We start from the raw sequence: 27,881 nt of genomic DNA, 5'->3' as shown, positions 1-27,881 counted from the left end.
CCGTCTCCCGAAGCCATTGTGCACTGTCGGATCCGTCATCGCCAACGCCGGGGCCGTCTCGGCACGGCAGCTGAGGAATGACAATTGCGATTGAGACTCGACTGCATCGGGCAAGGAGCAGCCGGTTGTCTGGACGCGTTCCCGTAACTTGTCCGTGTCCTCTTCCGACGGACAGAGAACAAAGAAAGCAGAGGCCGCCTTTCATGGTGCCGGCCAAGGGGGAGACATTGAAGAGGGACTTGCCGTGTGGTGCCCGCGATCTAGACTCCGCGAGTGTGGGACCCTGACTCGGGCGGAGTTGAGAGAATGCTTGCACTAGAGTCGATCCAGGTGGACGAAAACAGCATGGACGCCTCGGGGACTTCTGAGCCCGGCGTCTTGAACACAACACTAGCCCCGGCGTCCGTGACGGGGCTCTGCTACCAGAATATTCTCCGCCCGCGACAGAGATTGTGCTACCAAGTACGAAATACATACAACCGAGTGGATTCGGGTGGGTTGTGGATTGTGGCCTGTGGTCTGTGAGCAGCGACGAAATGGAAACCAACATTCCCTCCTCACCTGGTTCTGACACCGTCGGTCATTTGGCACTATCTCCTGGTCCGGTCTGGTGTACAAATGCTTGGCTACAGAATTCGCTCCGTTTCTGCGCTGTTGTCCTATCCGTACAAATGCTGCGTGGTCCTGTGCGTTTTCTCGTGAGGGCGGTAATAGCCTGCACGCAGAACCGCACTTTGATAGAGTTCTAGAGGTTTGTATAGTCACCGAGGATCTTGCTGGCACCTCGGTCGCGCTCAAAGGTTATTTTGGCGCGCCGGTCCAGGGCTTGGGATCAAACGGTGGTCTAAACTCTGGTCTGGCGATCACCCTAAGACTATGATGCTTAGGGGTTCGGCGGTTTCCTACACTTGATCTGTCAATTGGTGTGGAGCCCATAAGGTCGATTCCTGAGCTGCGTCTATAGACGGGGCTGCGACAAGAACAGCTGCTGATGGGACGAAGGCGTAACTTATTTTCTGGCCAAGCCTCGAGGATTGAATATCGGACGTTTCCAACGGCTTGGTGAACGCCTAGGTTGAAGATGAGGGGCTCGGACTGTAGCAGAAGAAGCCACCATCGTATTTACGATGTAGAAATCTCGTCGATCAGCACACGTTTTATGGACGAGCCCCCTTGAGCTGACCAAGAGTGCGCCACCAAGAAACGGGCATGAATGGTACAAGAAAGATTCCATCCACTACACGAGAGTCACAGTTTCGTCTTGATACTCACTCTAGAGTCTGCAGACAAATTCCCCTGAAGCGATATAAGTTGTAAGCCCTGTTGCTTGAGACGGCACATGTCTCCTTACACAAAGTGTCTGATGTCGAGCTTGTCCCTGTCACCCACCAGTAGCTCGGGGGCTATCTTAGCGTTTTCCCCGCAAGTTCGACTTGTCAAACGATTCCCCAAGCTAGGGCCTAGGTGTGCGCTGGTGTTGGTGCAGACACGAACGCTGAGGCTGGCTCATCCTGTCTCGAGTTTCCCATCCATCAGGAGCGTGCGATCGAGCGAGACGCGACGCGACGTAGTCGAGGTAGCTAGTGATGATTGAACGTGTGGACAATCAGGAAGACGACAGCACTGGAGAAGGCAGCTGGATACAGCTAGCCTGGTGACTTCAATCTATTCGTGCCTCTCAATGCGAACATTGAAGCTCGTGTCGTCTCTGCGATCTTGAAATCTAGATCTTGGGAGGTAGGCTTTTTGACGCGAGTGCTAAATTCCGATCGTTTGGCCGAAATTCGTCAAGGAATAGTCCCTTGCTTCGCAGCGAAGCTCAATCTACGATGGAGTCTCGGGGGGGGGGGGGGGGCACCATCTGGGTAGAGATACCCTCATACTCTGTAGGGAGACAGAGTACACGTACCGCGTCACGGGAGTGATAAGGTGTCACACATCGTTAAGACGAGGTCCTTGGGGAAGCCGGAGATTCGACAATCGACAATCGATACACTTTTGGCTTCCAATCCGTGAAGGGTGGGTTTTCTGGAGAGCAGAGAGTCAGAATTCGCTTGGAGAGAATAGCCTCGGGGATGAGGGCTGTTTGGTGCTAACTGGAAAGGCAGCTAGCGGCATCCGCTTCCTCGATTTTGGAAATGGGGTTTTCCCTTCGCTTGTGCATCCCCCTGTCATCGGGCACCTCAAGGCCGGGCGACCTCGCGAGGAGACGACGGACGGACGGGCCACCCCTCCACGTCGACTTTGTCGCAGCTGAGATCTGCCGGGGGCGGATTTACCAGGAATGCCGAGCCAAACGCGAGACGGAGGGGGGGAGGGGGCTCAGATGCCAGGGTTTGAAGTCGACCAGATTCGAGGTTTTCTGTTTCTGTCCTCCATACTCCGTATTTCGCATTGCGTGGTGCACTGCACGGCTTTGGTGAGGTTCAGTCCTGGTCAAGCGCTCAGTCAATGAAGTCAAAGGAAAAGGGGGGCAATTGGGGGGTAAAAGATGGGAAGGGGTGGCCCAGCCCTCCAGGCAACCTTTATTGGGTTCCTTGCAAGGAGCTGCAGCATCCAGCTTGCCCTGCATCCCATCCATGGGAATGCCCCCCCTCCCCTCTCCTTTTCCCCTCCGTACCCTCTACCTTGAACCTCGCCCTCCACCATGTCAATCACCACAGTGTGCTGCTTCCCCCGCCCTGTTTGTAAGGTCGGTAGGCTGTAGCCTACTAGTTAGTTCCCTTCTCCTTGCTTCAGAAAATTTCCAGAGGGCTGGAGCACCGGGAGACCCTGAACAGCTTCCCAGAAACCCAAGCGACTTGGTGTACACTACTACGTACGGATAGAGAGCAGGGGATGTGATGTGAGGGCTTGTTCCTTTTCCCTCCTGGTTACCCCTCGCTTAATTGTGACAGCCCGCGACCCTATGACTGCGGCGGCGAGCATTCGACATTCATACCTTGCCATCCAGGTTAATTTGCACTGCAAAATGATGAGAAGTGGGTACTCCGCGACTCCATATCAAAGATGCCTTCCAAGACAACCAAAAGATGCATGCGGAGTCGAAAATCGGAGGAGGCGGATACTGGGCAGTAACAATGGCACATATCAATTACACATGCCTCGGTGGAACTGAAAACAAAAGTGCAGTTATCCAAAATTGAGGTGGGACTTTGGACAAGAAGCATCCATAAGGTACTCCTTCCGTACGGAGTACTGTGAGAATGGAAGGGCTGGAACTTGCAAGCGAGTACGGGTAGTGACTGCTCTTGCCGAGTAACAACGGCGATGGCGACGGTGACGGTGAAGGTGGACGGACGACCGTGGCACGGCCTCGGCCGGAAGTGGCCGCTGGGAAGCGGTCGTGCCTCCTCTCGGTGAGCTCGCTCTAAATCGAGGTGAGGGCTACTTCCACGGGCATGTAGCCGTCCACGTCTGATTGGATCAGGTCATCATGCACTTCAAGCATTTATGGCACTTTCCTGGGCAGTCCTCCATGTGTACCACCGTGCCACCTCCCCATGAAGCAGGCGCCCACGGCACCTTCAACTTTGGTATGTTACTACCACTTGCTTGCGGAGTAGGTGCGCAGCACAATCGCTTTGGCGCATAGATGCCCACACACTTTCCACGTTACAAAAGTAATGCCTTTCGTGCCTTCCAACTCAAGAAGTACCTCGCATACCTCCTACCTAAGATACCTTGAATTAATTGTACCTGAGGCAGAACTCTTGTCAGCTGGTGAAATGGAATGGCAAAAAGGCAAGTACAGTAATATGTACTCTGCAAGCACTCATCACTTTTGTCCTTTCCCGAGCTCAATTGTTGCAGGAGCGGAGAAGGAGTGCTTCCAGTTGTCTTCACGTTTCCTTCCATTTGCTTTCGAATCTGAACCTGCCAGGTCCCATTTCTGCCAGTGGCGGGACCTCGGGGAAATCCCTCAGTGACATTTGCATCCCGTTATTCTTGGGTCATTCTTTCCCGCCGTGCCCGCCGCCTCTCGCCCGCTTCGCCACTCGCCCAATGGAACATACATCCTCCCGCCAGTCCTTCCTACCGACGGAGTACCTTACTGCGTATGACTACGGACTCGGAGTGTGCACCCACGCATGCCACGGCACCTTAGTTGCGCACCTCAGTCTGTCATCTCCCGACTCCCGATTCCCTGCTTGCAAATCAACAACTTAACCGCCACCTACCGTTGCAATGCCTGCGCCCTGCCTGTCTCCATGTTCAAATCATCGTCTACGAATACGTGTTCGACTTTCGACCTCGAGACTGTCTAGCCGCGCCCCCCCCCTCCCGGTCACTGGGATGTTTACGCTCACAGTCACACCTTTCACCGCTCACTCCACGACCGAGTCGTTCGGCGTCCGATACGAATTTGATCCCCCCCCCCCCCCGGTCCTGCAAGCAATTGAATGCGTTACAAATTACAATCATCACATCACAATTGCCGCCGTTGTCGCCGTTGTCGCTGCTGTCCATATGCTGCCGCCCTTGCGAGCTTGCTTGCTATCATCGCTAGGCTCACCAACAATTCGGGCTCCTTTTCTACCCATAACCTGCACGCTACCGACCGACCGTCCCTCGTCCAGGCATGTCGAGACAGCCTTGCCCAAGTTAATGCCAATGTGGCCGTGGCTCCTACAAAAGCGCCGGCGTCAGCGCCAGCCCAGGAACCGACGCCAATGTGCTTTTAGGGCTACTGTGTGCTCAAGAAGCTCAGGTCCCCCAATCCCCAATCTATGGGCTATACTCGAATGAACTAGGCAAATCCCGACACCCTGGTTTGGGGGTTCACCAAGAAACGCAGCCCGCTGCTAGAGTGATCTGTCGCGAAGGTTAGGGCGTCGACAGATCTCAAGCGACCCAAACCGCTGGGATTCGACTAAGCAAGCGTTAATGCCCCTGAGGGGCACAGTGTCTGCTTCTTCTCCAAAGTTGTTGGTCGCCCCCCTGAAGGAACGGGAACCAGTCCAAAACTAAACCAAACCAAACCAGTCCAAAGGCCGTTTTCTCTCGCCCTTGACCTCGCACCTACATACCTACCACGTCCCTACAGAGTACATGCACCGTCTCCGTACACACAAGCCCGTACTCTGTATGGATGCTCAGCGCCAATTCATCCTCGGGACGACCACCAAACGTGCTAGCGGCGATGTGTACATGCTTGCACGTTTGTTCCAACGACAAGCCGTCCGGCCCAGTGTTCCGGGACAACTAGCTAGTCACTGCGCCGCCCTAAGTCACGATCAGCAAGAGCCTCCATGAAGTTGGTGTACGGATACACGAGGAAATCAGCCGCCCAGAATTTACTCCAGCATGCAACATGTCAACATGTCAACTTTTGACATGGAGGCGTACGACTTTGGCTTCCTTTTGCTACGCACGCTCAACTGTCAACGAATCCAACCAGCTGCGACCAGTCAAAGCGGCATATCATGCGCCGTCAAATATCCATCCGTACATTTCGCCCGAATAACAAACTCGACAGCGGCAAGCGCCCGTCAGCCCGCAGCCACACTCCCCTCAGCCGTCCAAACACTTCGTTCTCAGAATTGTCACCGTCATGACGCACGGTGTCGGCATCATCCTTTGCATCGATCTCAATCATGCGTCCCTATGAATCACGAATTTGACAACCAACCGTAATTTCCCCGACACCCAAAGCAGGGCTGGCAACCGCTTTGCCCGACGACAAGTTTTTCCAACGGTACCAGTCTCTTTGCGTCCTTTTGTTTCTATCATACACCCGGTTTGTTCCGGCGCATAATTCGACCCTGTTCCGACTGAGGTATCACTCCGTAGCTGGCGTATTATCACCGTCAATGAGTAAACGAGACAGCAACAGCAGGAGGTTCCCTCATACACAGCTGTACTCATTGCAGCCATGCGAAAAGGGCAAATGATAGAAACGACATTTAGACAGGATAGACCCATATCGGGTCGCGGATTCCAGAGGAACACGAGAAGTCGGGACGAGGTCGCGCGGATACCTCGGGACGACAAGCAGCAGGACAAGGTCATCAGACCCAAAGTTTCTGACCGCATTATCCATGCCGTGATTCCAATTGCCTGAAGTATGCAGCTCAGAAACAACAGCCACTCCCAGGTCTACTCTACTCCTCTTCCCTTGGCTAACATCCATGTCGGCCGCTGCTGGTTGGTCGTCTCACTACCGCACTTTTCTCTCTTGCCGTCGAATCTATCTGGACAGCTGCCAGTAGAAAATAAAAATAACAAAACCTGAGCTTACCTTGGCCCTGGCATGGCTGGATTCCTACCATGCCCCAGCGGACGACCGAATATCGCTGCAACACTCAGTTAGACCAGACTGGATCGATGGGACAGAAGCCAGTCACCATAACGTCTACGATTTTGGGGCCTGCCTACCCCTCCACGCCCTCCTCGCATGGGCCTGGGATTCTGCTCGCACGTCCCTTGTCAAGCTCAAATACCACCTCAGCGAGGCACTCCACGTGCAGACTAAAACTTTGTACGCCCCCGATGTCTGCACTCTGGTCGATACTGCCTCACGTGGAAGTATCCACTGATGTGCAGACCATGCCGTTCGGAGCACGACAGTCCTACCGTCCAACCCACGCCATAGGACAATGGCTTGACCCTGTCCAACTATCGTATGAGCGCCTACGAACCGTATCGCCTGGACAAGCCCATGTCAGCAGCTATCGTGGACTGTCGCATATCTTCGTGGACAATGTTGCACAACCGCAGACAATACTCAATTAGAGTTGTGCTGGCAACGAGTTACTGGTTAATCGTTTCCGGTGCTATTGATGAACGCTGTGAGCGTCGTTGCAGGGCAATGAGGAGAAGAAGATGGCCCAAGACTAAGCGTGGCTAGACAAGGTTGTCATCGTGCTAACCTCACAGCCGCAAGGTAATATCGCGTGGTACCTCGATTTACCTTCGCGTCTTTATCGCGGATAGCGGGCGGCTTGAAGGCTCGAAGCGGTTCTTCATTCGATTTCGGTTTTGGTCGCTGCCGTACTCCGTATGCTTTCCTCCTCATTTCCTTTCTTATCATCCCCTGCCTGGTCCTGTACGACTCCCCTCTTTCTCTCTCTCTCTCTCTACCTAATTCTTGACAAGCTTGTGCCCTCTTCTGATCCCTCGCCGCACAACTTCCCAGCCAATATCGGAAGCACACCTCGGCAGCAAGGATTTTTCTCCATCAAACAGGCCCACCGATGGTTAGAACGGGGTCACTTTCGGCTGTTCTTTGCATTTCGGGAGACCTTCGCGTCTGTCATTTGATGCCCAAGCCAGAGGGGGGATTTTGAGTTTTTCGTGAGGCTGGAACCAATCTCGCAGCATGCAGCATTGTCCACACAGGGCAAGTGTCTTGCTCACACCGCCTTTCTGCCTCTTTCAGGCTGCAGAACGAGAGGTTGCTAATTCGATCGAATACGGGTGGATCTTTTGATTATTACTCGGATTCGAACAATTCACCGGCAGAATTCGACCTCGGCCGTCTTCTCCCCATCGATATCTGGTCAGCTCGGTACGGAGTACGGATACTCATAATAAACAGATCATGATCGTTTGACACCATCTCGCAGTATAGAAGGGAAGGTGTGCACGGCCTCAAGCAATCGGGATTCAATGCCACCGCGAATCGAATGGGAGAGCCATGCAGCATGCCAAGTGTCAGGCATCGCGGTCTGCATAACGCTGCTCTGGAAAGAACAAGTCCCGTGCACCAAAGGGATCAATTGATGGATATGGATCGCCGCAACGAGCAGGTGTCAGCACTCTTTCCAAAAGCCAAGAAGCAAGTTTCAAGGCTTGTCTGAGACATATGTTCCTGACTACGGATACCTGACTCCCAACGCTTCGAGGCTTGTGCAGCAGCTAGGGCAGAAGGGACAGACGCCTCAAGTGCCGCTAAAATGATGATGGAATCATTGCCAAGGTTCAGAAACCAACCCGGAAAAGCGCCTCTTTCGAGCTATTCGACCGCAGACAGTGATCCCCAGTTGACGAGTTGCTCTAGCCGATACGTCTCACATGTTGCTGGACATTCCGCGAGGCCAGACCATCAGGGACATTGTGCGACAATGGCATATGGCACCCCTGATGGATGAAGTCATGAGGCCACCAGGCGGTCAGTCCCCCCCGGAGGTGTTGTCGACTTCCTGGCAGCACCCGATGGTGTCAAGCAGAGTGCAGCCAATTTCAAGCCCCCAACGCGCAAGGATGCTTCATTCCCCCTGGTCGAATTGGGGTGGGTGGGTTGCGCTGGCTCAGCAGACAGTGGCCAAGACATCGATTCTGGCACTGTGATCGCAACTGGCACGACCTGCATGTCCTTAGGTAACGCGCATGGATAAAGTGCAACCTGGATGCTGGGAAAACGGCTTATTTCACTCGCCGCCAGTTGGCCGAGTATCACACATCCACAGCGGCAAGTGACGACGGTCAAAAGCGGTGCGCGGGCCACGGCCAAGGAGACATGCGCATGTGGACAACAAGCAGACAGGCCATCAAGGGCATTCCCGCATGCCTCTCGCTGGTCGACGAAGGGCGAGTTGGCGGTGAAGGGACCACAGAGGAGAATGGGAAGGCCGTGCATATCCGCTAGAGCCGGACGGCTGAGACGTCTGCCCTACGCCTACGGGAGAGGGAATGGGAACGAAGTGGAAAGGATTTCAAGGAGAAAAAGGCTCAAGGCTCCCGGCTCCAGGCTGCAGCCAATTGAGGCACCTATCACGATGGCTCCGCTGTTTACGCCGCGCCTATCAGCATCCGTGTGTACAAACATCCGGGAACAGTCGAGATCGGACGCGCCAGATTCCGAGAAACACGGCCGGCAGCGGAGCAATCCAAGTGGAGGTACGAGGCGAGGAGGCGAAAAGACACTCTGTCGGCCGGCAGCAGTGGGAAAGTCGATTTGCCCATCTCCCCATTTGCCGTGGGCCAATTTTCCTGGCAATGGTTCACATGGACATGAAGATCGTCCTCCTACTTCGGATCCACTACTTCAGCCGTCCATCCACGGGTACAGTACGGTCTACCTGATCATCTTCACCACACGGATCCAGACAGGGCTTACTTACACACGATGCGCACATGTCCACCCCAGCCAGACAGATGTCGATACTCGATAGTCTCTCAGGTAAGGCGGCCCTCAACACTCGGCTATCCCCATTGGGCCAATCCGCCTCGTTCGTGATGCATGGTTGTACATACACTGCAGTTCAACTTTATGATGTATCATCGTGCGAATTCCACGAGGGGGGCAGATTCCTTTCCGCTATCCGGCCTGGTCAAGCTGGTCTAGGCGAGCGGCCCATCGAGCACCGCATCCCCACAATCAAACAATCCCTTGCAGCTATCGGTGCTGTCTTCGCTGCAAAACGTTCAGTGTATGGAGAAGATGTCACCGGGTGCTTCAGCTGCTAGCTAATGCGTGCGACGATGGGATACCACGGATACCTCCCCACGTTTACTAGCCCAGCGATCCGCCGCGATAATTGAGTCTATTACTTGGTAATCGTGCCACAAAGAGGAGTTGCGTCAGACTGGAGGAGGAGCGGCCAGAAACATTTCAAACCCCGCGAAAACAGCCTTCGATCAAGTCTACTTGCAGCGAAACTCACGAGTCGATGAGAGCATCAAACTCCTCCAACCTGGCTAGGGTTTCTTTCTTTACCAGCTCATATGACTACCTCACTATTGTAACTGGTCGTTCTGCAGATTGTCTTCTGCATCAACACCTCGGAACCTGACTCGCGACCTCACAGCAGTGGCTCGTAAGAGTGCTCATCTCACGCATAGTCAGGGATTTTTGCGCCCTGTCGATCGGCTGCTTCTGTTGCCTGCCATTGATCGACCAAAGACGCTCCACGCGCCCAGCCCTGAACCCGAAAGAGCGAGCTCCGGGCAATGATGATCACTGAAGAAACTTGCGCCTCCGCCAAAAGCCTTGAAATCCAAGACCGACGGGGCATCAATCGAAGATCGGTTACGTGCGTGCCGTAGACGGCGGTACTGGTCACGCTGAGTCATCATCTCGGCCGACTAAGCACATTCCCGGGTGGCGTGCTGAAATGTTTCTGCGTCTAGCGTTCGGAGGACAACCGAGAAACCAAGTACGGCGGTCCTTTCGAGTACTAAGGACGCATGCTGCGTGCCATGGCCATCTGCATTAAGGCCGTGTCCAATCAAATTGGGCAATTCATGCTCGACCGCACGGCACATGATGAGTTCTGGCTGCGGGCAGGCGTAGGCAAGCGTGGCAGGCTGGCACGGCTGGTTACCACACGACCTATTTGGACTGGTGTCGGCTTAGATCGGCCTCAGTACTCAGTCAGTGAAATCTACCGACCATCCACTCGTTATTTGGTTGTGGCACGTATTGGTACTTGGAATTGAGCCTCACCACGCCAACTTCCCATCCAGGGTTCCGGAAAGACTTGATACACGTGCCGCCATGACCAAAGAAGGGGCAAAATCTGGCCAATGCATCATTTTTACTCCCGACTCGTCAAGAAATTTGTCCATGACTTGAATATTCCTACGGCTCTTGGGAAAGAACCTGCGTTGGCCAGTCTCTCCCATCTCGATTTCCCCGAGCCTCTCAAACCAGCCGGAGCAATGAGATACGATAGGGGCTTGGGCAGACGAAACCTCCTCTTGCCGGCGAGAGGGCCGACAGAGAGAGGTTGTCGCCTTTCCCGTGGCCGATGATTTGCATTCGCCGACATCTGACAAGGTCCGGCCCAGTTTCAACAGAGGCCAGAGTGTGTGCGTGACAATATGTCTTGCGCTTACCCTGCGAGCCAACGCAAATCACGGTTCTCTAGCGATGCTCATCATCTCGGGATCACCAGTCAAAGCAGCATCGATAATGCTTGTACTGGAAGGACTGGTTGGAGTATTCCTCCTGCAAACCGCGCGTACTCTTGCGAAGAACTGTACCGCCGACTATCGAACTCAATAAGAAACATCGGATGATACAGCTCCAAATATGCCCATCCTTGCTCCCTTTGGCATTTACTGTTCAAGTCTCAATCCATGGGTGTTCCCTCTGGCAGGATGACGGGCCATTCTCGATGCGCAATGCTTCATCCAGATGATATCGAACCCCTGAGCGGCGAAACTTTCGTCGGCGGCCAGGATTAACAGACAGCAGGTGACCTTGGAAAGATACGAGCTTGGAGATTATGGGCATTGAAACCGCCTAGATGTTTACAGAGCTAGTCACTCATCCCAACAACAGGTCGATCTCGTCAGTGAACGTTGTCCGTGCGAGAGGATGGTCTATCAGCTGCATTCATCCCGCAAATCGACATGCATTGGGAGTCAGCCTGTGGCTGTCGTTTGGGCTACTTATTTCTAGTGTACAACCGTTGGGGCTACTGAATGGTACGATACGTTCTTGGGAGGTCTACCTATCAGACCAGCAGCTTCCGAAAGGCATAGCTTGAGACTACAGAGATCCGAACGTCGTCGCCGCCGCCGCCGCCGTCGAGGGTGCCTCTGAAGGTATCTTAGTGAAGAAGACAAATAATAGACATCCGACAATATAACTATACCAACTAGCAACTTACAATAGTGACACTCTCGCTTCCGCCACTACCTCGTCCTGGCTTGGCTTCCAGCACTCATGGCTCCCTACTATAGCCCCCGCGGAGAAGGACAACATTATCGTACTATACCAACGACCGTCTACCAACTAGTTGGTGACTTTCTTTGTTCTCGGCGATCTCTGAAAGGGATAGTGGCAGATGAGTGCTCCAATATGCTCCCAATGGTGCCGACGGCTCTCGCAATTCACGATACAAGAAACACTGACACGACTGAGAAGCGCGATGGTGAACATACACTAGGGAAGATGCAGCAATCGGTCTTCGAACTGGGAGCATGGTGCGACTAGGGAACATCAACCTTTCACGGCTAGTGGATTGTGGCTACCTTTGGCGATTAAATTTCTCGATCCTCCTGATGAAAGGTGTCCTCCATCTCACTCTCTCCAGCCGGCTTGGCGTCCGTACAGAAGCGCCATGCAAGAGATGAATGGGGAGTTGCTTCTTGGACTCGAGGCCTCGAAAGACCTTGGAGATTTCTAGCGTTCTCTAATGGCCGTTATGCCATGTGCTATTAATTACAAGTAGGTTTGACTTGCATCAGAAGCTGCAGCCGATGTAAGCCCGCATCTGATGATTCGCCTCAGCGCCCGCTACTCTCGTCCAGCTTCTGCCTGCGCTTGTAGAAGCAACTGGCACAGCTTTGCTGCGTTGCCAATGGACAAGCAATATTCAGCAGCGTAGGACCCATACCGGAGCAGAATAGTCCATACGATTCCCTTCAATGGAACCCCAAGGTTACATCGACAAGCCGATTGAGATAGTCTTCACAGATGGAACGTACGGATACGGATATTCTTGTGCGAAATCCGGACCTAATGCGCGGTTTCCGCCTATTCAAATAGCGGCGGTGATGATATCGAATCGCACGACTCGCGCTTGAATGTCGTTGAAAAAGGGGTTTTGGGTTGCATATTCCCGGGTGGGCCTCGCGCGACCGGGGCTACGTCGATCCTTGTGAACATCATCCGTCGACCAGGACACCACGTTGTTTATTCCTGCTGTCTCGCCGGTCTCCAAGCCCCAAGCACCTGGCCTCGGGTCGTACGCGAATTCGATTGGGGAGCCTTGCTTTTCTCCGAGCTATCGCACGCAACCAAGTTGCACAAAGAATAACGCCAAATGGGAGGTAACATGGTGCGGCAATAGTCCACCCTTTCACTTGGGACGGCGGCACCGGGTAACCTGTAGGTAGGTACGAATACTCCGTACCTGGCTGGGGCTAAGCCTTGAATGTAAGACGGACACTCCCTTTGGGGCCTTTGCTTCTGTCTTGAAGCCGTACTTCTTTTGGGGAAGAAGCCTTGAAACTGTAAACATCGGATTATGGCAGAAGCTCGAGGCACACAAAAAAAAAGAAAAAAGGCGCACCACGGTGTCCCGAGACTGCGGTCGTGGTATTCCCTCTGGGGAAAATGGGGGAAGCTTCCATGCTGCGTACCTTATGCAGGTCAAGCAAAACTCAACCGAACGAGACGGGTTTTACATGGCTCACGACTCCGCTTTCCCCTTTGAGAGATGAGAAGATGACGCAAGCCTCAAAACTCAGCCTCCTGTCGCAGGACATCTGGTGAGCTACGAGCATTGTTCATCGTTTCAATGTCAGGACATATGGGCAATGGCAGTGAAGAGCAGAATCAAACGGGCACATCGACTCGGGGTTCCATCTGGTACTGAAATTGGAATTGGTGTCCCGACTCCCTGCTCCCTGTCCGCAAGTTTGTATCCATTTACCAAGTTACAGGCTTTCCTTTCCTTGCAAAGATACGGACACCGAGCATATCTTGAGACTGGATGTCAAAGGTCCCCGACAGAGTTTGGGCCCAGAGCGCGCCACACACGTCGACACGGCCTCTATTCAGCTAGCGATTCTTCAGCGTCGGTTGACGGCTCGCTCTGTTTCTCGCCATTACGACCTACGGCAGGCTAGCTGATGCTCTCCCGCTCACCAAAAGCCGCCGCGGTGCGTGCTTGCAGGCTCACTCTGGCCATACTTACGTACACTACAATCTCACACCCAGACTTGCCATCATGCCTAATCGGGTCTAGACATCTAGAAGCGCGATTTTGGCGCGCCAGTCAATGGTTCAAGAAAATTTGAGCCCTGCCTGGGCTTGAATGCAACAATACCTCATCATGAGACAAGAGAAGCACAAACGCAAGGATGAATACGAATCGAGCATGGCATGCGTGGGTATGACAGGTATTCTCCGGATACCGAGACCACGATGTTTTCACTCATCCCTACGGATACAGGCACCCAAAAACGAGTCTCATACGTATGCGTAATCTACCCACAAGAGAGGTCTCAGACCGCGCAGGACCTTCATCTCCCCTGCCGGCAATGTGTCCAATCACGATGACATATCCAAGACATCACGCCGAAATAAACTTTCTCACCCGTGGCGCTCCCTCCCTTTCACCGTACTCGACAACGTCCGTAACCATGCCCTTTGGACGAAGAGCTGGGCACATTTACACAGGCACATGAGGAGCTATCACAATGACAACCAACTTGTTAGATCCCACGTCCATACGGACGCTTGATCGTCTCCAAACCACCCCCCTCACCCTCGTCCTCACCCTTGCCAATGCCCCCTTCCCTTCTCCTCCTCTGCTGCACTCCCCTCTCCAGCGGGCAGCCCGAGCTCGTTCAGAAAGAGTGAGTGACACCGGAGAAAGATGGAGATGAAAGATGGAGAGAGAGCTATGGACCTACGGCCCCCAACCATAGACTGGCGTCTTTCACTATTCCTTCTGCGCCTCAGGAGCCATTCTCTTTGTTCCGCCTTTTCCCCCCAGCCCACTTTCTCAAACATCTCATGTGGAGGGAGCGTCTCTATCCGCAACCACGGTAGAGTCCTCCTCAACAGCATAAGCAGCCTGCAGGATCTCCTCAGTCAAATGACTCGAGGAGAAAGCCATCCTTAGGTCTCGTCTTTTCAGGATATCGTAACACACACTGTACCCTCCTGGCCCTGCTCCTCCTACTCCTCCTCCTCCTACCCTCCCTTAATGTCTGTTCTCCCCGCAGAAACCCATCCATGTCTGTTTCGAGACGGCACATTCGTTCATCCAAACGCGGCGACAGCGGCCAGGAGACAAGCCACTCTGTCAATGCAATAAAACCAACGAGACGTGACAAACCCTGCCTTCTCAGGCACACGGCCTCTGGCAGACTGGCAGAGCCCACCACACCTCCCAAGTGAGAGTGTGGATTGGAGGTAGGTATCGAGATTGTCCAGACCCAGGCTGTCCTATGGTAGACCCAGATACACACACTCTCTCTCCCTCTCTCCCACTCGCACACCCCTCCGAGTACCCAAGTAGGTATCCGTCCTCTCCTCTCTTTCTCTTCCGTGGCGCTGCCTTCTTCCCCTTCTCGGCCTAATACACGGGATCTTGGGTAATTAACCCGAAAATCCCCAAGCAAATTTCCCCCAACGTCGCATGTAGTGGCGTACATTCAATGATTCGTGCCAGCCCGTATTGCTGCATCTCCAGTCTAGTGGGGATCCACGTCGTTTCCATCTAGACAAGCGTCCAGGAGGCTCTTCCAAGTTCCGGGTCTTGATTTCCTTGTGGTCTGTTCTTTCGGTAGGGCGGCGGATGAGAGACGGCGGCGGGAGCGATGGAGGGTCAACGAAGAGAGAGTGAGAGAGAATGGACGGGCTATCCAAGGGCAGGGTTCCCATCTTGGCCCCCCCTCTACGCAACACAGCTCTACGGATGCACTGCTCCCTCCTTGTCCTCGTCCTCGTCCTCCCCCTGCTCCCTGCTACCTCCCATCCTTCCTCTCGCGGCCTATCTTCTGGGCTACGGATTGCTACCTACCTCCCACTACATACGTTTTTGGCCCCCGCCTCCCCTTTCCCCGCCGCGCTAGGTTCGAAGATCTTTTATTCCTCGACGCCATCCGAGGACACCCGGTGGCAGTGCGGAAAGAGCGCTGATCTCTCTTTGATTCGTTGCTTTCTCAGGTCTCCATATCTGCCTTTTTCTCTTTGCTCCGTGCAATTCCCTCATCTGATACCTACGCTTGCATAGGGCGTATCGGATGCGACGACTCGGAGAGCTGTGCTGTGTAAATCTCGAATTGGAGAAAGAGATCAGAGATCAAAGAGAAGGGGTGGGACTGTTTCTCAAAGGGTAAGATTGGCCTGGCTTGGCCTTGCCTTGCCTTGCCTTGCCTTACCTTTTGCCTTGTACGGTACCTGACCTAGGAATAATACCGTACTACCCGTTCCCTCCCCACCCCTTCCTCGTGACATGGCGCACGTTCGTATCAAATTGGTACTCTTTGGAATCAATACCAGTCGCGGGAGGCGGGGGGGAAAGCCCAGCCGCAAGTGGATGAAGTTTGAAGCGGAGGAAGAGAAAGGGCGCATTGCGTAACTTGGCGGGCGTTTGTTTGCAAGCCTCCTCGAAAGTCTTTCTCAGTTGGACTGTTCAGGGGGTGAAGACCGAGGAGCAGCAATGACAAATTGTTCTACGTATGTATTACGGATACAATTCATTCATCATCGGTCGTTAGGTCATCCGGTCCCTCATCCGCCTCCTCCCGCCTCTCCGGTCTGGACACTATCAATTGTGTAGTAGTTGGTACGGAGTAGGCTGGCCATTGTCACTTTTGTAAACGCCGTAGTTTGGCGGCCGTCTTTCCCGGAGTCGACTCCGTGACAGGTACCCCGGGTTAAACGCCATAGCCATAGGACGACAGGTCCGGTCGACGAAAAGGCCAAACGGCCGGTGCCATATGTCGCCCTCGGAACGTGCTCAACAGAAACCAACGTACTTTGTTCCCCCCCGGTCTCGTCCCAAAAAGAAGGCCATCTTGGTTTCCTTCCTTTGATGGCTGGCTGGCATATTCCTATTCCCCCGGGTCCCCTTTTTTCCCCCCCTCCTCCAACGCTCACGCCGTCAGCCGATGACTGGTGTTGGTGCTGGTGCTGGTGCTGGTGCTGGTGCTGGTCTTGGTGCTGATATTGGCGTTGGCGCTGGATGTCGGGCGTCTTTCCGGCATGGGCTTTTTCCCACATGGGCAAGCAGCACGCAAGATACACCCCTCGGTCAGGCGTTGTTCTTCTTACTCTTCTTCTTTGCTTGTGATGGGATCGTCTACTTCCCTTTCCCACCCCTTCTAGTGTCATTGATTTGATATGGGAGACGTGTCTAGCGGACGATTGTAGCGTGGAATCTTGTGAGGGCTTGCCTTATTGCTGCTCCTGTTTCTCTTGTTGGCCAAATGGCGCAACATCGCTTTAGCGGGCGCCTTCTTGGTCTTCGAGACGGCGTCGATTTGAGAAATTTAGGGTTTCTCTACGCATTGCCGTCTTCTTTCTCTCTCTCTTTTTCTCGCTGTCTCTATTGGACTAGTTCACCCTCTCTGGTTTAGACCATGCCAAATCCAGGGCGTGTGGATTACTCTCCTCCATCTTGTTTGGCTGTCGATACCTGTATGATGTATGGTTGGGGAAAGAGGGATACCGGCAGGTGAGAAAGAAGAGGAGCAGCACTTGATTAGCCCCCGGTATGAGGGGTGGGAGGACGGCAAGAGCAGCAAGGCCTAGGGAGTGCGTATTTCGTACACCAGCCAGCTCTTCTCCTTTCCCTATGATCAACCGGCGGCGTCATGCGGTAAGACTGGCGGAGAAACAAAATGAGGAACCCACGATGGAGACAAGTGTGAATAAGAGGGCCCCGGAAGAACGAAACGAAGAAGGAGGGGGGGCGTGGGCGTGGCAAGTAGGGGAAAAGGAGACTACTACCGCTAACTATACAGTAGGGGGAAAGGCAAAAGTGTCGCGACATCATATCTCCAGTCTCTGGTCTCCATAGACACGATACACGGCTTGGCTTGCCTCTTTCTCGCGACACGAATTGGTGAATCAGCGAGCGAGCTGATGGGACATGACGCGCGTTAGGCCTCATGCGCGACAGACGAGACGGATGTGAGAGTGAGAATGAGAGAGTGAGAAGATCCCACGCCCGCGCGCAGTGGTGTACCAAGCTAGTTCACTGTCCGAGGGACTCGTCTTGTTTCTCTCTCTCTCTCTCGCGTTCTGTCCCGCCTCTTGTCCGCCGGTCTTGCTGGTTCCCGGGGGTGTGCTATGTGCTATGACACTTCTGCGCTCCTTTTTTTTCTGAGCTTTCGCGCTCGACCTTTTCTGCGGGCTTGTCATCTGGTTTCTTGTGATTCTTGTTGGCTTGAGGGCCGTGAGTGAACCAAGATTAGCCCAGAAAGAGTAGGGAACAGGTGGACGGGGGAAGGGAACTAGTGAAAGGGGGTGTGCGATTTGTGTGTTTTCCTGACGAAGGATTTGAAGCGAGTGACGGATAAAGGATGAAGCTGTCTTCGTTGGAACATCACGGAAACGCGAGAGAGCACAGAGTGAGTGAGAGAGAGGGTCAGTTCTCGGCGCGTGTCCAACGGGGACGTGGACGTGTCGTGGCCGTTTGGTGGTCTCTACCTACGGGAGGTAGACCACGTAGCTTAGCCAAGTTCAAGATAGGTCAGCCACCGAACTAAACGTTGAGGGTTTATCGTGCTCCCCCTCCCATTCCCAGCCCCGGCCACCCGACTAGACTAGACTTGACGATGAACAGTGCTCTTGTCTTGGTGCTGGCGCTGGTGTTGGTGCTGATGCCATGCAGGAGCCCGGCCTGGTCTTGTCTCTTCCCCAAGAGAGTAGCTGCCGCGGTCCGGTCTTGAGGGTCTTTGCTGTTCCCGCAGCCTGCGGGCCTTTGGGGGCTGGCTGGTGCTGGTGTTGGCGTTGGTGCTGGGGGGCGTTTGGTCTGAGTGTTTGTCAGATGGGCCTTCCCTTGATGCCCGTGATGGGATGTGTGTGATGTGATGGCTGGGGTAGACGGGCAAGCAGGAAGGATTCGGAGAAGGCTGACCTGTCTTGTCTTCTTCGCTTTTGCTCGTGCGCTTGCATGGCATAGACCGTGTGACTTTTTCGTTCGAAGGAGGGAAGCGGCAGTCAGCGGCGGCCGCTTGACGGAGCGTACATGCCAGGTTTGATCATCTGATTTTGGGTTTTTTTCTCATTTCACGATGGGGTTGACGACGACGCGCAAGGGGGCTGGCTGGTGGGTGGATGGATGGATGGCTAGATGGCTGGATGGTATGTACGGAGTGAAGGAGGCAGCAGTAGCAGAAATGCAGGATCCGCTGGAGGTTGCCCTTGTTTGGACTGTTGGGATCTCGTCACATTACAGACGCGAAGCACGAAAGCAAGTTTTCGATGCAAAGAGAGACTTTCGTACGATGAGTTGCTTTCCTGAATTGGGAGGCCTGGGCCTGGACTCGGGACTTGGCCGTGTGCTGGATGCTCTGAGGATAGGAGATGATATTCCGAGATTGCCCAATCACCCGCTCATTCGTGCGCCTTTTCGAAGAAATATGTTCGTATTGAGAAAGAGAGAGGGTGTTGACCCTGGACCCCCTTGTCCGGTGCCCTGCTCATTACATGCCCGTGTGACGGCGTGTTATTGCTTTTCACGAGAATTGCCTGAGCGGCGGTTCGTCGGTCTTCTGACTTGCGTGATAAAGGGGGGGGCTTGGCTTGGTCCTGTGGGCGACAGAGGTTACGAAGCACGAGAGAGAGTCAAATCAAAGCTTTGCAGAATTGAATCACAGGGCAAAGAAGGATGAAGGTTTCGTAGATCTGGTGTGTTCGTTGTGGATGCGTGGGAATGTGATTGTGATGTGAACCCTGCGTGCATGTCACGATTGGTGATTGCAATGTCCAGGCTATGCAGTTCAGCTTCTCATCTAGGTTTAACCTGCGAGGATGTAGGGGCAGGAATAATTCGTAAAAACAGAGTTTGAAAAACGGGCTCGCCGAGATGTCCAATGAGTGAGGTTATGTGCCTGGAGAGATCAACACGAAGGATGAACGAACTACGTGGATGAAGATCCGACCATTCTCTTCGTCCCGCGGCATCTCATGTCGTTTTTGGCTCCCGGGACGCCGCCTCCTGTCCGCCGTTCTTGATCCCCACGTGGGTGCGCGAGCCGGTTCGTGGTTCGTAGAGACAAACTTGATGTTTGTTTGGATTTGTGTGGGTTTGGTTGCTTGCTCCGGGAGAGGTGATTCGGTGAAGGGAGCGATGGAGGGGAGGGAAGAATGGTAGGTGGCGTCTAGGAGACAGATCCGTTGAGCGAGCCGTTCGAATGTCCGTCATTTTGAGATCGCGAAGCTATCCAAGGCCGCGCCGCCAGTAACGTCCTCCGCTGTGGAAGCTACCATTTCTCCCCGTAGTTTAGAATCGCGGCGCGCCGGTGATCTTGATCTTTCATGCGCTTGCGGAGAATTTACTCTTGGTTTCGACGGCGTGCGATGTCGAGCATGAACTTTTCGACGGCGTTGGCTTATGGACCTAGAAGCTTTAGAAGGGGGCCAACAAAACCTGGAGTAGACGGCGGCTGATGATGTGAATGGAGATTGTCTGCCTTGTGTAAATGTATTTGTGTTGAGCGCCTGGAAGGAGACATCTTCACTCCCCTGGAGGATATGATGTACAAGAAGACTTAGTGGTTACAGAGAGAGAGGGAGGGTTTCTCAGGTCCCCCTGACTTGTTGTGATCCATTTATCCATTTGGTTACGAGCTCACCTGTTTACTTCTTCGGAGCTGCGAAGCCGCTGTAAGATCATGTACGAGCACCACTTTCCAACTGTTCGACGCGACTACACGAAAGACCATGAATACCTTGGTATGATCAAGGAGACTCACAAGAGAGAAAGAGAGTCTCGATTTCACAAATGACCTTAAAGAGTGTAACATCACTTACAGTTGTGCTTCTTGAAGAAAAAGGGGCACATACAAAGCTAAGTAGAGTGCAGCGCAGAGATCAAAGTTTCCCATCTGTGATCTTGCAAAGTACTCATCTCGTATTCATCGTGGTTACATCTGAAGAAGGAGTCTCGCAGTTCAGAAGGCCTTTAGACGTGGCTATTGGCGATTTTGGTATTTCTCTTCATATTCAATCCGTGAGTGCAATCGCCAATTCGTATCGAAGTAGTGGATTCCAAATCCCTTCCCGTCAAGACATGATTTGTCCAACTGGTTGATGTGGTACTGAAGTCGGTTTACCCTGCTTTCGTATCATCTTCTCATACGTGCGGAGGGCGAAGAAAAGCCAACTTGAGCCCGCTGGAACAGGATTAGGATATCACGACAAGAGTATGTGTTTATGGCCTTCGCATTCTCTGTCAATGCGAGCAGAGGGATCAGTTGAGACGACGACATGGAAAGGACAGTCTATGACCTCTACGAAATTAGGGATTGCTATCGTACGAACATGGAGGCCTCTGCTGAAAACTTTTGTTCGAAGAGTGGTATGACAGAATGACTTCTCGTATGACAGGAGACTACATCCATCGAATCAACTTCGGTATCAACGGAGTTCTGTCTATATCTAAACCGAGAGATGTAACAGCCTTCCTTTCCAGATATCTCATGTGTTACACGGCATCTTTGACAGAAACACTGGTCTTTATCAGCCCGATGCCTCCAGTATGCCGGGCTGAAAACACGCGGAAGGATGGACTCAGAAGGACCACCTACAGTGTGTAATAGTGTTTAGGCTCTTGATGGTATTACCTACAAGTCACCCAGAGAGCAGCGCTCCAATCTCCCACTCAATCACGCGCCGGGCCATGAATCGGCCATGGCTGCAGTGCGCACACATCGTATTTGGCACTCAACCTTCAGGGGACAGCACTGAATCTTCAAATGAGCTGACGAGGCAGCCTATGTCTAGTCCCAGCGACAAGTAATTGGCCACAGATACAGCAGTCACGGCTGTTAACATCATTCTACCCTATTTTATATACACGAGACTCTAGTCTCTGGTCAATAGCAAGGTTTGACTGTAGACTTTGAAGTATGTAGTCGTCTGGTAACATATTACACCGGATGCGCAAGCTATCGAGTTGACTGTTACTTTGGCACGGATTAGGGAAATATGCTCGTCCCAGATACATATGAAAGAGCCCGCCTGATTTGATCATCAGACTGCCACAAGTGTTAAACCTTTCGCCCTAATACCAAGTAAACCCTCCACGCGAAGGGAAAAGCCTGTTGCAATGCCGCCTTTGGAAAGGGGAAGCGTCTCTGTTACTACACTACATATATTCATACTAGACTGCATACAATCTCAGCACATCCAAAGCTCTATTTCTGGTCTTCATATATCACGGAACATGTCGCCGTGTGAGGCTTTGGATGTATCAAGAAAAGCGCCCAAGGCTTGGTGTCAACAATTGTGATAACTTTCTTCTGGTGAGATTATGAACTGTTCCTGCGCACACTCAAGTGATCATTGAATTCTCTACCATAGTTTCTATACCAAACAAGTCCAAGTCGTCATACATGATGTCCATGCTACACATATCAGGTCTGCAGCAAAAGAGACGATAAAGCGTCGAGATCAGAACCCAAACACACTCTCCATCAGATTCCACTTTCTCACAACTCCTACAGCCTTCAACCACTCGCAAACCCCTCTCCGAATCTTCGATGCACGTAGAAACGTCGTCACCGACCCATCCGTCAGCGCCGGAGGTCCCACCGAACCCTCCGAAGAGCCCCGCGACCCGCCCCTCCGAGGACCCCCCATCATCGTGGCCCTCCCTGACTTAGGGCAAAATCCACACGGCATCACACATCCAACAATCAAATCCGCTTCAGGATGGGGTCGGTTAGCTCAGTTGGTTAGAGCGTGGTACTAATATTTCACCAGGAAATGTTGTGTAAATGCCAAGGCCGGGAGTTCAAGCCTCCCACTGATCAGTGTTCTCTTTTGCTGGTGATGAGAAGTGTGTCGGTGATAGAGATGTATGGATAATTTGATTCTTTTGAAGTTTTGGAAGGTCTTGTGAGAAGGGAGTATCGAATGATGGGGGAGGTTATGGACTGATAGGGGTGGCGTCGAGGTAGGCGAGACCTTTGGCTGCTTGATCATTCGAGGGCGAGGTGTCTTGCCCGAATAGCCTATGTGTGAGCTGATACCCAGCGCTCCCTTCAATTCAATAATCTTGAGAAGATGTCCCAGTCCGCCTCCGGCTTGTGGGATATCTTGCCGACGATGGCTATCCTGTCGCCGCACGCAGAAGGCGTCGGCTGTTGATGTTATCCCCGAGGGCCGCAGTCTAGATGCAAAAAACGAGAAGAATCACGTTTGAAGTCGAAAATAGTTCTGTCCGAGCTCGGTATGTGAACCGATGTGCGCATGACGAGTTCTCGAGGGTATCCAGCCAAATAGCTTACTAGAAAGGCTCGTCTGCGAATTTATTGCAATCAGACAAGATCATATTGTGTGAAACACCTCCAAGAGTCGCCTCCTACATCTGTCTCTGGTGTTGAGGAATGAAATCAAAAAGATCAACTGCCTTAAATGAAGAGTCATCGTTACTCAAGTAACACTACAGATGGTAAGCTTAGGCATCTCAGCCAAGATACTCTCAGCCTAGCCCTTGGAATTCTCAGAGTATAGGAAACTTCATTATGCTGCCAACCGCGAGGCTGAAAAAGTATATTTATCATTAATCAGTGACGCTGCCAGTTGAACCCCTTTCACCCCCCCTATACCCACGAAATCCTCATGTTGAAGCGGGAGAATCTCATGAACTGTTCTGCTGCTGCTCCACAGCCTCCTCCTCCTGCAGTCCCGAGTACCGCAGATATAGCCGGTCTCTAAAGTGTTGGTGGCGAATCCCATTAGGCCTCGCCTCCTTGAACGTCTCGATTGCGTCCTTGACCGACATCCCACACCGGTCGACCAAATAACACACGATAAAGTAGCCAGTGCGGTTGAAGCCGTAGTGGCAGTGGACGCCAATGACCTGCGTCTGCCCGTCCACTTCGGCCCACTTCTCCTCCTCGGCCCTCGCCTTCTGCTGCTCCCGCAACTTGTCCACGAGGGCAATGAAGTGGGCCACCTCCGAGTCCTTCGGCGGGATCTTTGAGACCGTCGCGAACTTGTGATATCGTACGCCGCCCTTTTCCATGGTCCGTGGGTCGTACACCGGCTTGTCGTGACTGATGTCAATCACGTCCTTGATGATTCCTCCCCAGTTCTTGACAAACTCGGCGGGACAGTGCGTGTCGTCTGCTTCTCGCAGAGTCTTCATCGCTCTGAAGACTGGCGGGCTGCCTGCTGGACCGATTGGGTGCGAGACCGGGGTAACGCCCTTCCACTTGGCCAGGTTCTTCACATCCCACTTGCCTTCCCGTGAGAGATACTGTAGTTGCCAGCCGAGGGATAGACGACCAGTGACATGATTGGCAAGGAAGTCGGAGATGAGACCAGCCAGAATTCTGACTGTAGCAGGCATGAATAGAAGCGCGTGATTGGCAGGTGCAGGCATAATGATAGACCTGACGACCTTGGTAGGATGCCGGGGCTGAGGCGGGACGTTTGCCGGCGACTCTTGCGGTGTCGACGGATCTTCGAGAGCGTTGTCGGCATCTTCGTTGACTTTACGATCTCGATGGAAGTCCTCGTCTCGAATATCATCTATACTCTCGGGCCCGTGGTCCGTCGGAATCTTTGATGTGTTGACTGGTGCCGCCGCGTCGACAATGGTTTCATGCCCGTCGTCCGACCCAGTCTCGGGTGATAGAGGCGCCTTGCCTGAGAGATAGTCCCTGATCTTGTCCACCTCCTCAGGCTTCGTGAGCTTATCCTCTTTTCCGCCAACAAGATAGACCGGAACATCAATGCCGGTCCACACGTCCTTGCCAGGTACGCCACCCTTCGCAACTCCATCTTCATAGTTTGGAAGCGATCCCCAGGCCATTCTGCGCCAGACGGGCGTCCTGCTTTGGTTGTTGAAGCGATCCTGGAGCTTGCGAAGCTCGAGATCAGCACCAGGGCCGACGAATCGACTGACGCTGGCACTTTGCGGGCCTCCCCACCGATCGTAAGCCCTCCACAAGTCAAAGATCCAGCCGGGTACCCAAAGTAGCCTTCGAAACAGCGTCGTCTTGTCTTCTGTGGGTGGGCCGGCTACGGGACAGATGGCGACCAGTCCGACAACGTACTTGCGAAGGTCCGTCTTGTGCGGCGCATTGCGACTCGCCAGCTGCGCGCATATGGTAGTCCCCATACTGTGGCCGATGAGTACGACGCTGCGGTCGGGCTCCTTCTGACGATACTCATCGATGATGACCTCCAGCAGCTCACACAGCGCTTCCGGAGTATAGGCGTCCCATGCTTGCTGGGTGAACTCTGAGCGGCCGCAGCCGGGCAAGTCGATGGCCAGGCAAGATGATATATGAACCAGACTAGTCAGCAACGGATGAAACTGAGCCACTGATCCTCCCAGGCCGTGGATACAGACCAGCAGGGGCAGTGGTGGGTTGGGCAGCTGGTCTGCTTGGAGGTGTCGTTTGTAGAATGTCCTGATGCCAGAATAGGTATAGCGCTCCGTGGTGTACGAGCGGCTCTCCGAGTTCTCCTTCAGCAAGGTCGGATCGGTGGCTCCAGGGTCATGAGGGTTGGCGAAGCTTAGCCAGCCGGCGCCCTGTTGTCGGTCCGACATATTGAACACAGAGGGGGGTTCTGATATGCCGGGATTCGGGCGCGTAACGGGAGGTAATACCGCTAGTATAGTTTGGTGAATATAATGATTTCAAGTTCAACAACTTAATATGTGGTGGGTAATGTAGACCGGATAATGCGCGGGTATCTCTGAACGTAGTGCGCTATAAGAAAGTGCCGGGTCTTTTTTTGTTGGTCGGGACGCGGGAGCGTTGATCTTGTGAGTACGCCGTGTTCAGACAGAATAACAAGAAAGAGAAAAAGGAGCGACGAGATTAGCGGCGACCGTGGTCGGTGACACTGGGCCGGGAATGTGAGTCAACCAAGTTTGAGGCGGGAAAGCGGTCCCCTCGTTGACTTCTGGTCTGTTGCACCTGGTGCTGCTGGGCGCGAGGCCCAGAAGCACTGCAGGAGAAACAAAAGCGGATGCTTCTTTTTTTGATTTCCTCAAATTGTGAGAGACACGCGCGCGCGGGGCAGGTGTCTTTCGTGAGAGATCGACTGATCGAGACGCAGGCGAAAACGTGGTCGGAACAGGCCGTTCGTAAGGCAAGATCTGTCACTGGGGTTCGAGTCGGAGTGAGTGAGAGCGGAATGAGTGGAGGGGAGATAAGGTATGAGTGAGAGAGACGCGCGCTGGTGAGTACGGTAGCGTAGGTAGCGATGAGCCGCCTCGATAGACAGGTAAGGTGGGACAGGCCGCAAGTGCATTCAGCGGGCACGGCAAACCTTTGCCTTTTTGGCAATTTTATGTCACTGCTCATTTTCAGCCAACAGTTCGTCATCTCTCCTCCACCTGGGCCCGGGAAAACACTGTCATTGGTTTATTGCATCTAGATTTTCCTGGCCAATTGTATTGACTTTCTACACTTGGATTGTCCAGGGTCCACGGTGCTGCAAGGCTGATTACGTATCAGATGAAGTTGAACTCTGGGTATTGTACACTGCATTTAGGTAACTAGTATTCTATGTATTACGAGTAGCCCTCTAGTGAGAAAAGTTTTCAATGTTGGTCGCGGAGTATTTCCGTATGAGCATTGACGGGTTGTGATAGTACAGCTCTTGCAGTCATGACCAAGAGGTGGGACCTATGGCGGGGCCAAAAGAAAATACAGATGGTCTCCCGGTTGAATCAATCGAGAGTTTGCCATGGGCGGGACAAACTGGCATCTCTGTCACACCCATGGCGGCCTATGAATCGCCGTGAATCGCTATGAGGCTGCCATGTGAATGACTCCAGTCTGGGTGACGAAATGTGTGCCTTCCAAGTTCGACTCATCATGAATCGGATTGAAGGTTTTCCAAGACACCGCCTGCACTTCATACAGCTCCCTTACCCTCTTTCCATCCGATGGGAATCATCGCGCCCGCAACGACGTCGACGCCTCGCTCCGTAGCAAGAAGGTTGAACTGGGAGGCGGCATTTCTCGTATCCAACACCTCGACACGGATGCCGAGCGAACTTAGGTGCTTCCTCGTCGCCGGGCTAAGGGGCACAATCTTGGGACCAACACCGATGATGAGAAGATCTGTAAAGAAGCATCATTAGTAAACTAGACTACCCTCGAAATAGAAGAGAAGAGTAGAGAGCGGGGAAAATGCGCACCAGGCCTTGGCCAGACCAGATCGAGGAGCCCGAATGCTTCCGCGGGCAGCTCGAACTGGCCCTTGGCGTTGATCAGGTTCTTGGACCCCTTCGCCTCCCAGGGCCTCCACTCGAATGCCTCGCCGCCGATGAGCAGCGCCGCATCGCCGTCCATGATCTTGACACCGCTGTTCAGGTGGAAGCCGTCCCATACGCAGGCGTCGATCGAGGTCGAGGGGATCGGCGTGTTGGCCAGTACGTCCATCTCGCTGAAGTCGGTCGCTCCCTGGTAATCTTTGGGCTTCTCATTCTTTGATCTGAATGGGGTCGCATGGAATTGACGGCACATGCATAATGGCTGTGCGGCAGCGGCAGAGGGTAGAAGTAATATCGACGAAGCTCGAGGGACGGATCGGGGGACGGTGCGCTGAGCGCGCGCAAATGCGCGGAGGGCGCGGGTTGTCGCAGAGGTGTTCATCGGGTCGTTTGCGTGCCTCTTTTGAAGGCTGGAAGTTTACCAGCTAGGGTAGCTCGAGGGGCTGAAATCAATCAAAATTTGTGCAAGCTTGTTGAGTCGTAGTGTGGTTGTGTTTGGAAAAGCTGGAAAGCTGAGACTTTTTTTTTCCCCCGGGGTGCAATGCCTCATTGTCTTGAACGTCATGATTACTGGGTTAGGTGGGATGTTTGACTACCTCAAGCACGAACAGTATTAACTAGGGAAACGCAAAACGAGCGCCACCATAATAGGTAGCGAATGACTGCTAATCGATGTGGCCATGAACATGGATTTTGCTTCTCAAACACAGTTGTCATCCGTAAAGGCGAGAAAAGTTCAATTTCGCTGTCATAATCCAGATCTCGGGAGTAAACCACTTTTTTTGGGCGCCACGACCAGACACCGCGGAGTTGTCGTCCGTCACAGAAAAACGAACGGGAATCCCACATGACCAATAAGAATTGTGTTGTTGAAGGGCTCGATTTCCGTTTTCATTCAGGTATCGAGGCCTAACAGTGCCCTAACGACAGCGTCGGCAAGAAGAACCGTTTCAATCCGCCTCGTGGCCCGACGATCCTTTGTATCATGCTGTTTTTGCCCTAATGAACACCGAAGCAATGAACCAACCCCTTATTCCCATTCCTGCCAGT

The 27,881-nt window shown here is 53.2% G+C and overlaps 6 protein-coding genes across 6 annotated transcripts; 3 read left to right on the top strand and 3 right to left on the bottom strand.

Moving 5' to 3' along the window:
* Window positions 1-306: 306 nt before the first annotated feature.
* On the top strand, window positions 307-6,539 carry CTAM01_13092 (uncharacterized protein; the record flags this gene model as incomplete). Its single annotated transcript, XM_060529097.1, has 3 exons — window positions 307-462; window positions 3,431-3,536; window positions 6,319-6,539. The coding sequence occupies 3 exons, from the start codon at window positions 307-309 to the stop codon at window positions 6,537-6,539; spliced, it is 483 nt and encodes a 160-aa protein (XP_060376329.1).
* A 1,477-nt stretch (window positions 6,540-8,016) lies between these two features.
* On the top strand, window positions 8,017-8,590 carry CTAM01_13091 (uncharacterized protein; the record flags this gene model as incomplete). The annotated part of the gene is made up of 2 exons (XM_060529096.1): window positions 8,017-8,113; window positions 8,412-8,590. The coding sequence occupies 2 exons, from the start codon at window positions 8,017-8,019 to the stop codon at window positions 8,588-8,590; spliced, it is 276 nt and encodes a 91-aa protein (XP_060376328.1).
* A 7,554-nt stretch (window positions 8,591-16,144) lies between these two features.
* On the bottom strand, window positions 16,145-16,620 carry CTAM01_13090 (uncharacterized protein; the record flags this gene model as incomplete). The annotated part of the gene is made up of 2 exons (XM_060529095.1): window positions 16,145-16,178; window positions 16,514-16,620. The coding sequence occupies 2 exons, from the start codon at window positions 16,618-16,620 to the stop codon at window positions 16,145-16,147; spliced, it is 141 nt and encodes a 46-aa protein (XP_060376327.1).
* Window positions 16,621-18,654: 2,034 nt separating this feature from the next.
* On the top strand, window positions 18,655-19,254 carry CTAM01_13089 (uncharacterized protein; the record flags this gene model as incomplete). The annotated part of the gene is made up of 1 exon (XM_060529094.1): window positions 18,655-19,254. The coding sequence occupies one exon, from the start codon at window positions 18,655-18,657 to the stop codon at window positions 19,252-19,254; it is 600 nt and encodes a 199-aa protein (XP_060376326.1).
* Window positions 19,255-23,228: 3,974 nt separating this feature from the next.
* CTAM01_13088 (uncharacterized protein) lies at window positions 23,229-25,151 on the bottom strand (the record flags this gene model as incomplete). Its single annotated transcript, XM_060529093.1, has 1 exon — window positions 23,229-25,151. One exon carries the CDS (start codon window positions 25,149-25,151, stop codon window positions 23,229-23,231), a length of 1,923 nt encoding a protein of 640 aa, XP_060376325.1.
* A 1,319-nt stretch (window positions 25,152-26,470) lies between these two features.
* On the bottom strand, window positions 26,471-27,213 carry CTAM01_13087 (uncharacterized protein; the record flags this gene model as incomplete). Its single annotated transcript, XM_060529092.1, has 2 exons — window positions 26,471-26,679; window positions 26,757-27,213. 2 exons carry the CDS (start codon window positions 27,211-27,213, stop codon window positions 26,471-26,473), a joined length of 666 nt encoding a protein of 221 aa, XP_060376324.1.
* Window positions 27,214-27,881: the final 668 nt, after the last annotated feature.

This window comes from Colletotrichum tamarilloi, assembly GCF_030869305.1.
Source record: "Colletotrichum tamarilloi strain Tom-12 chromosome Unknown Scaffold_88.1, whole genome shotgun sequence".
Taxonomy (NCBI): Eukaryota; Fungi; Ascomycota; class Sordariomycetes; order Glomerellales; family Glomerellaceae; genus Colletotrichum; species Colletotrichum tamarilloi.
Note: the sequence above shows the minus strand (reverse complement) of the source record. Positions and strands in the feature narration are given on the sequence as shown.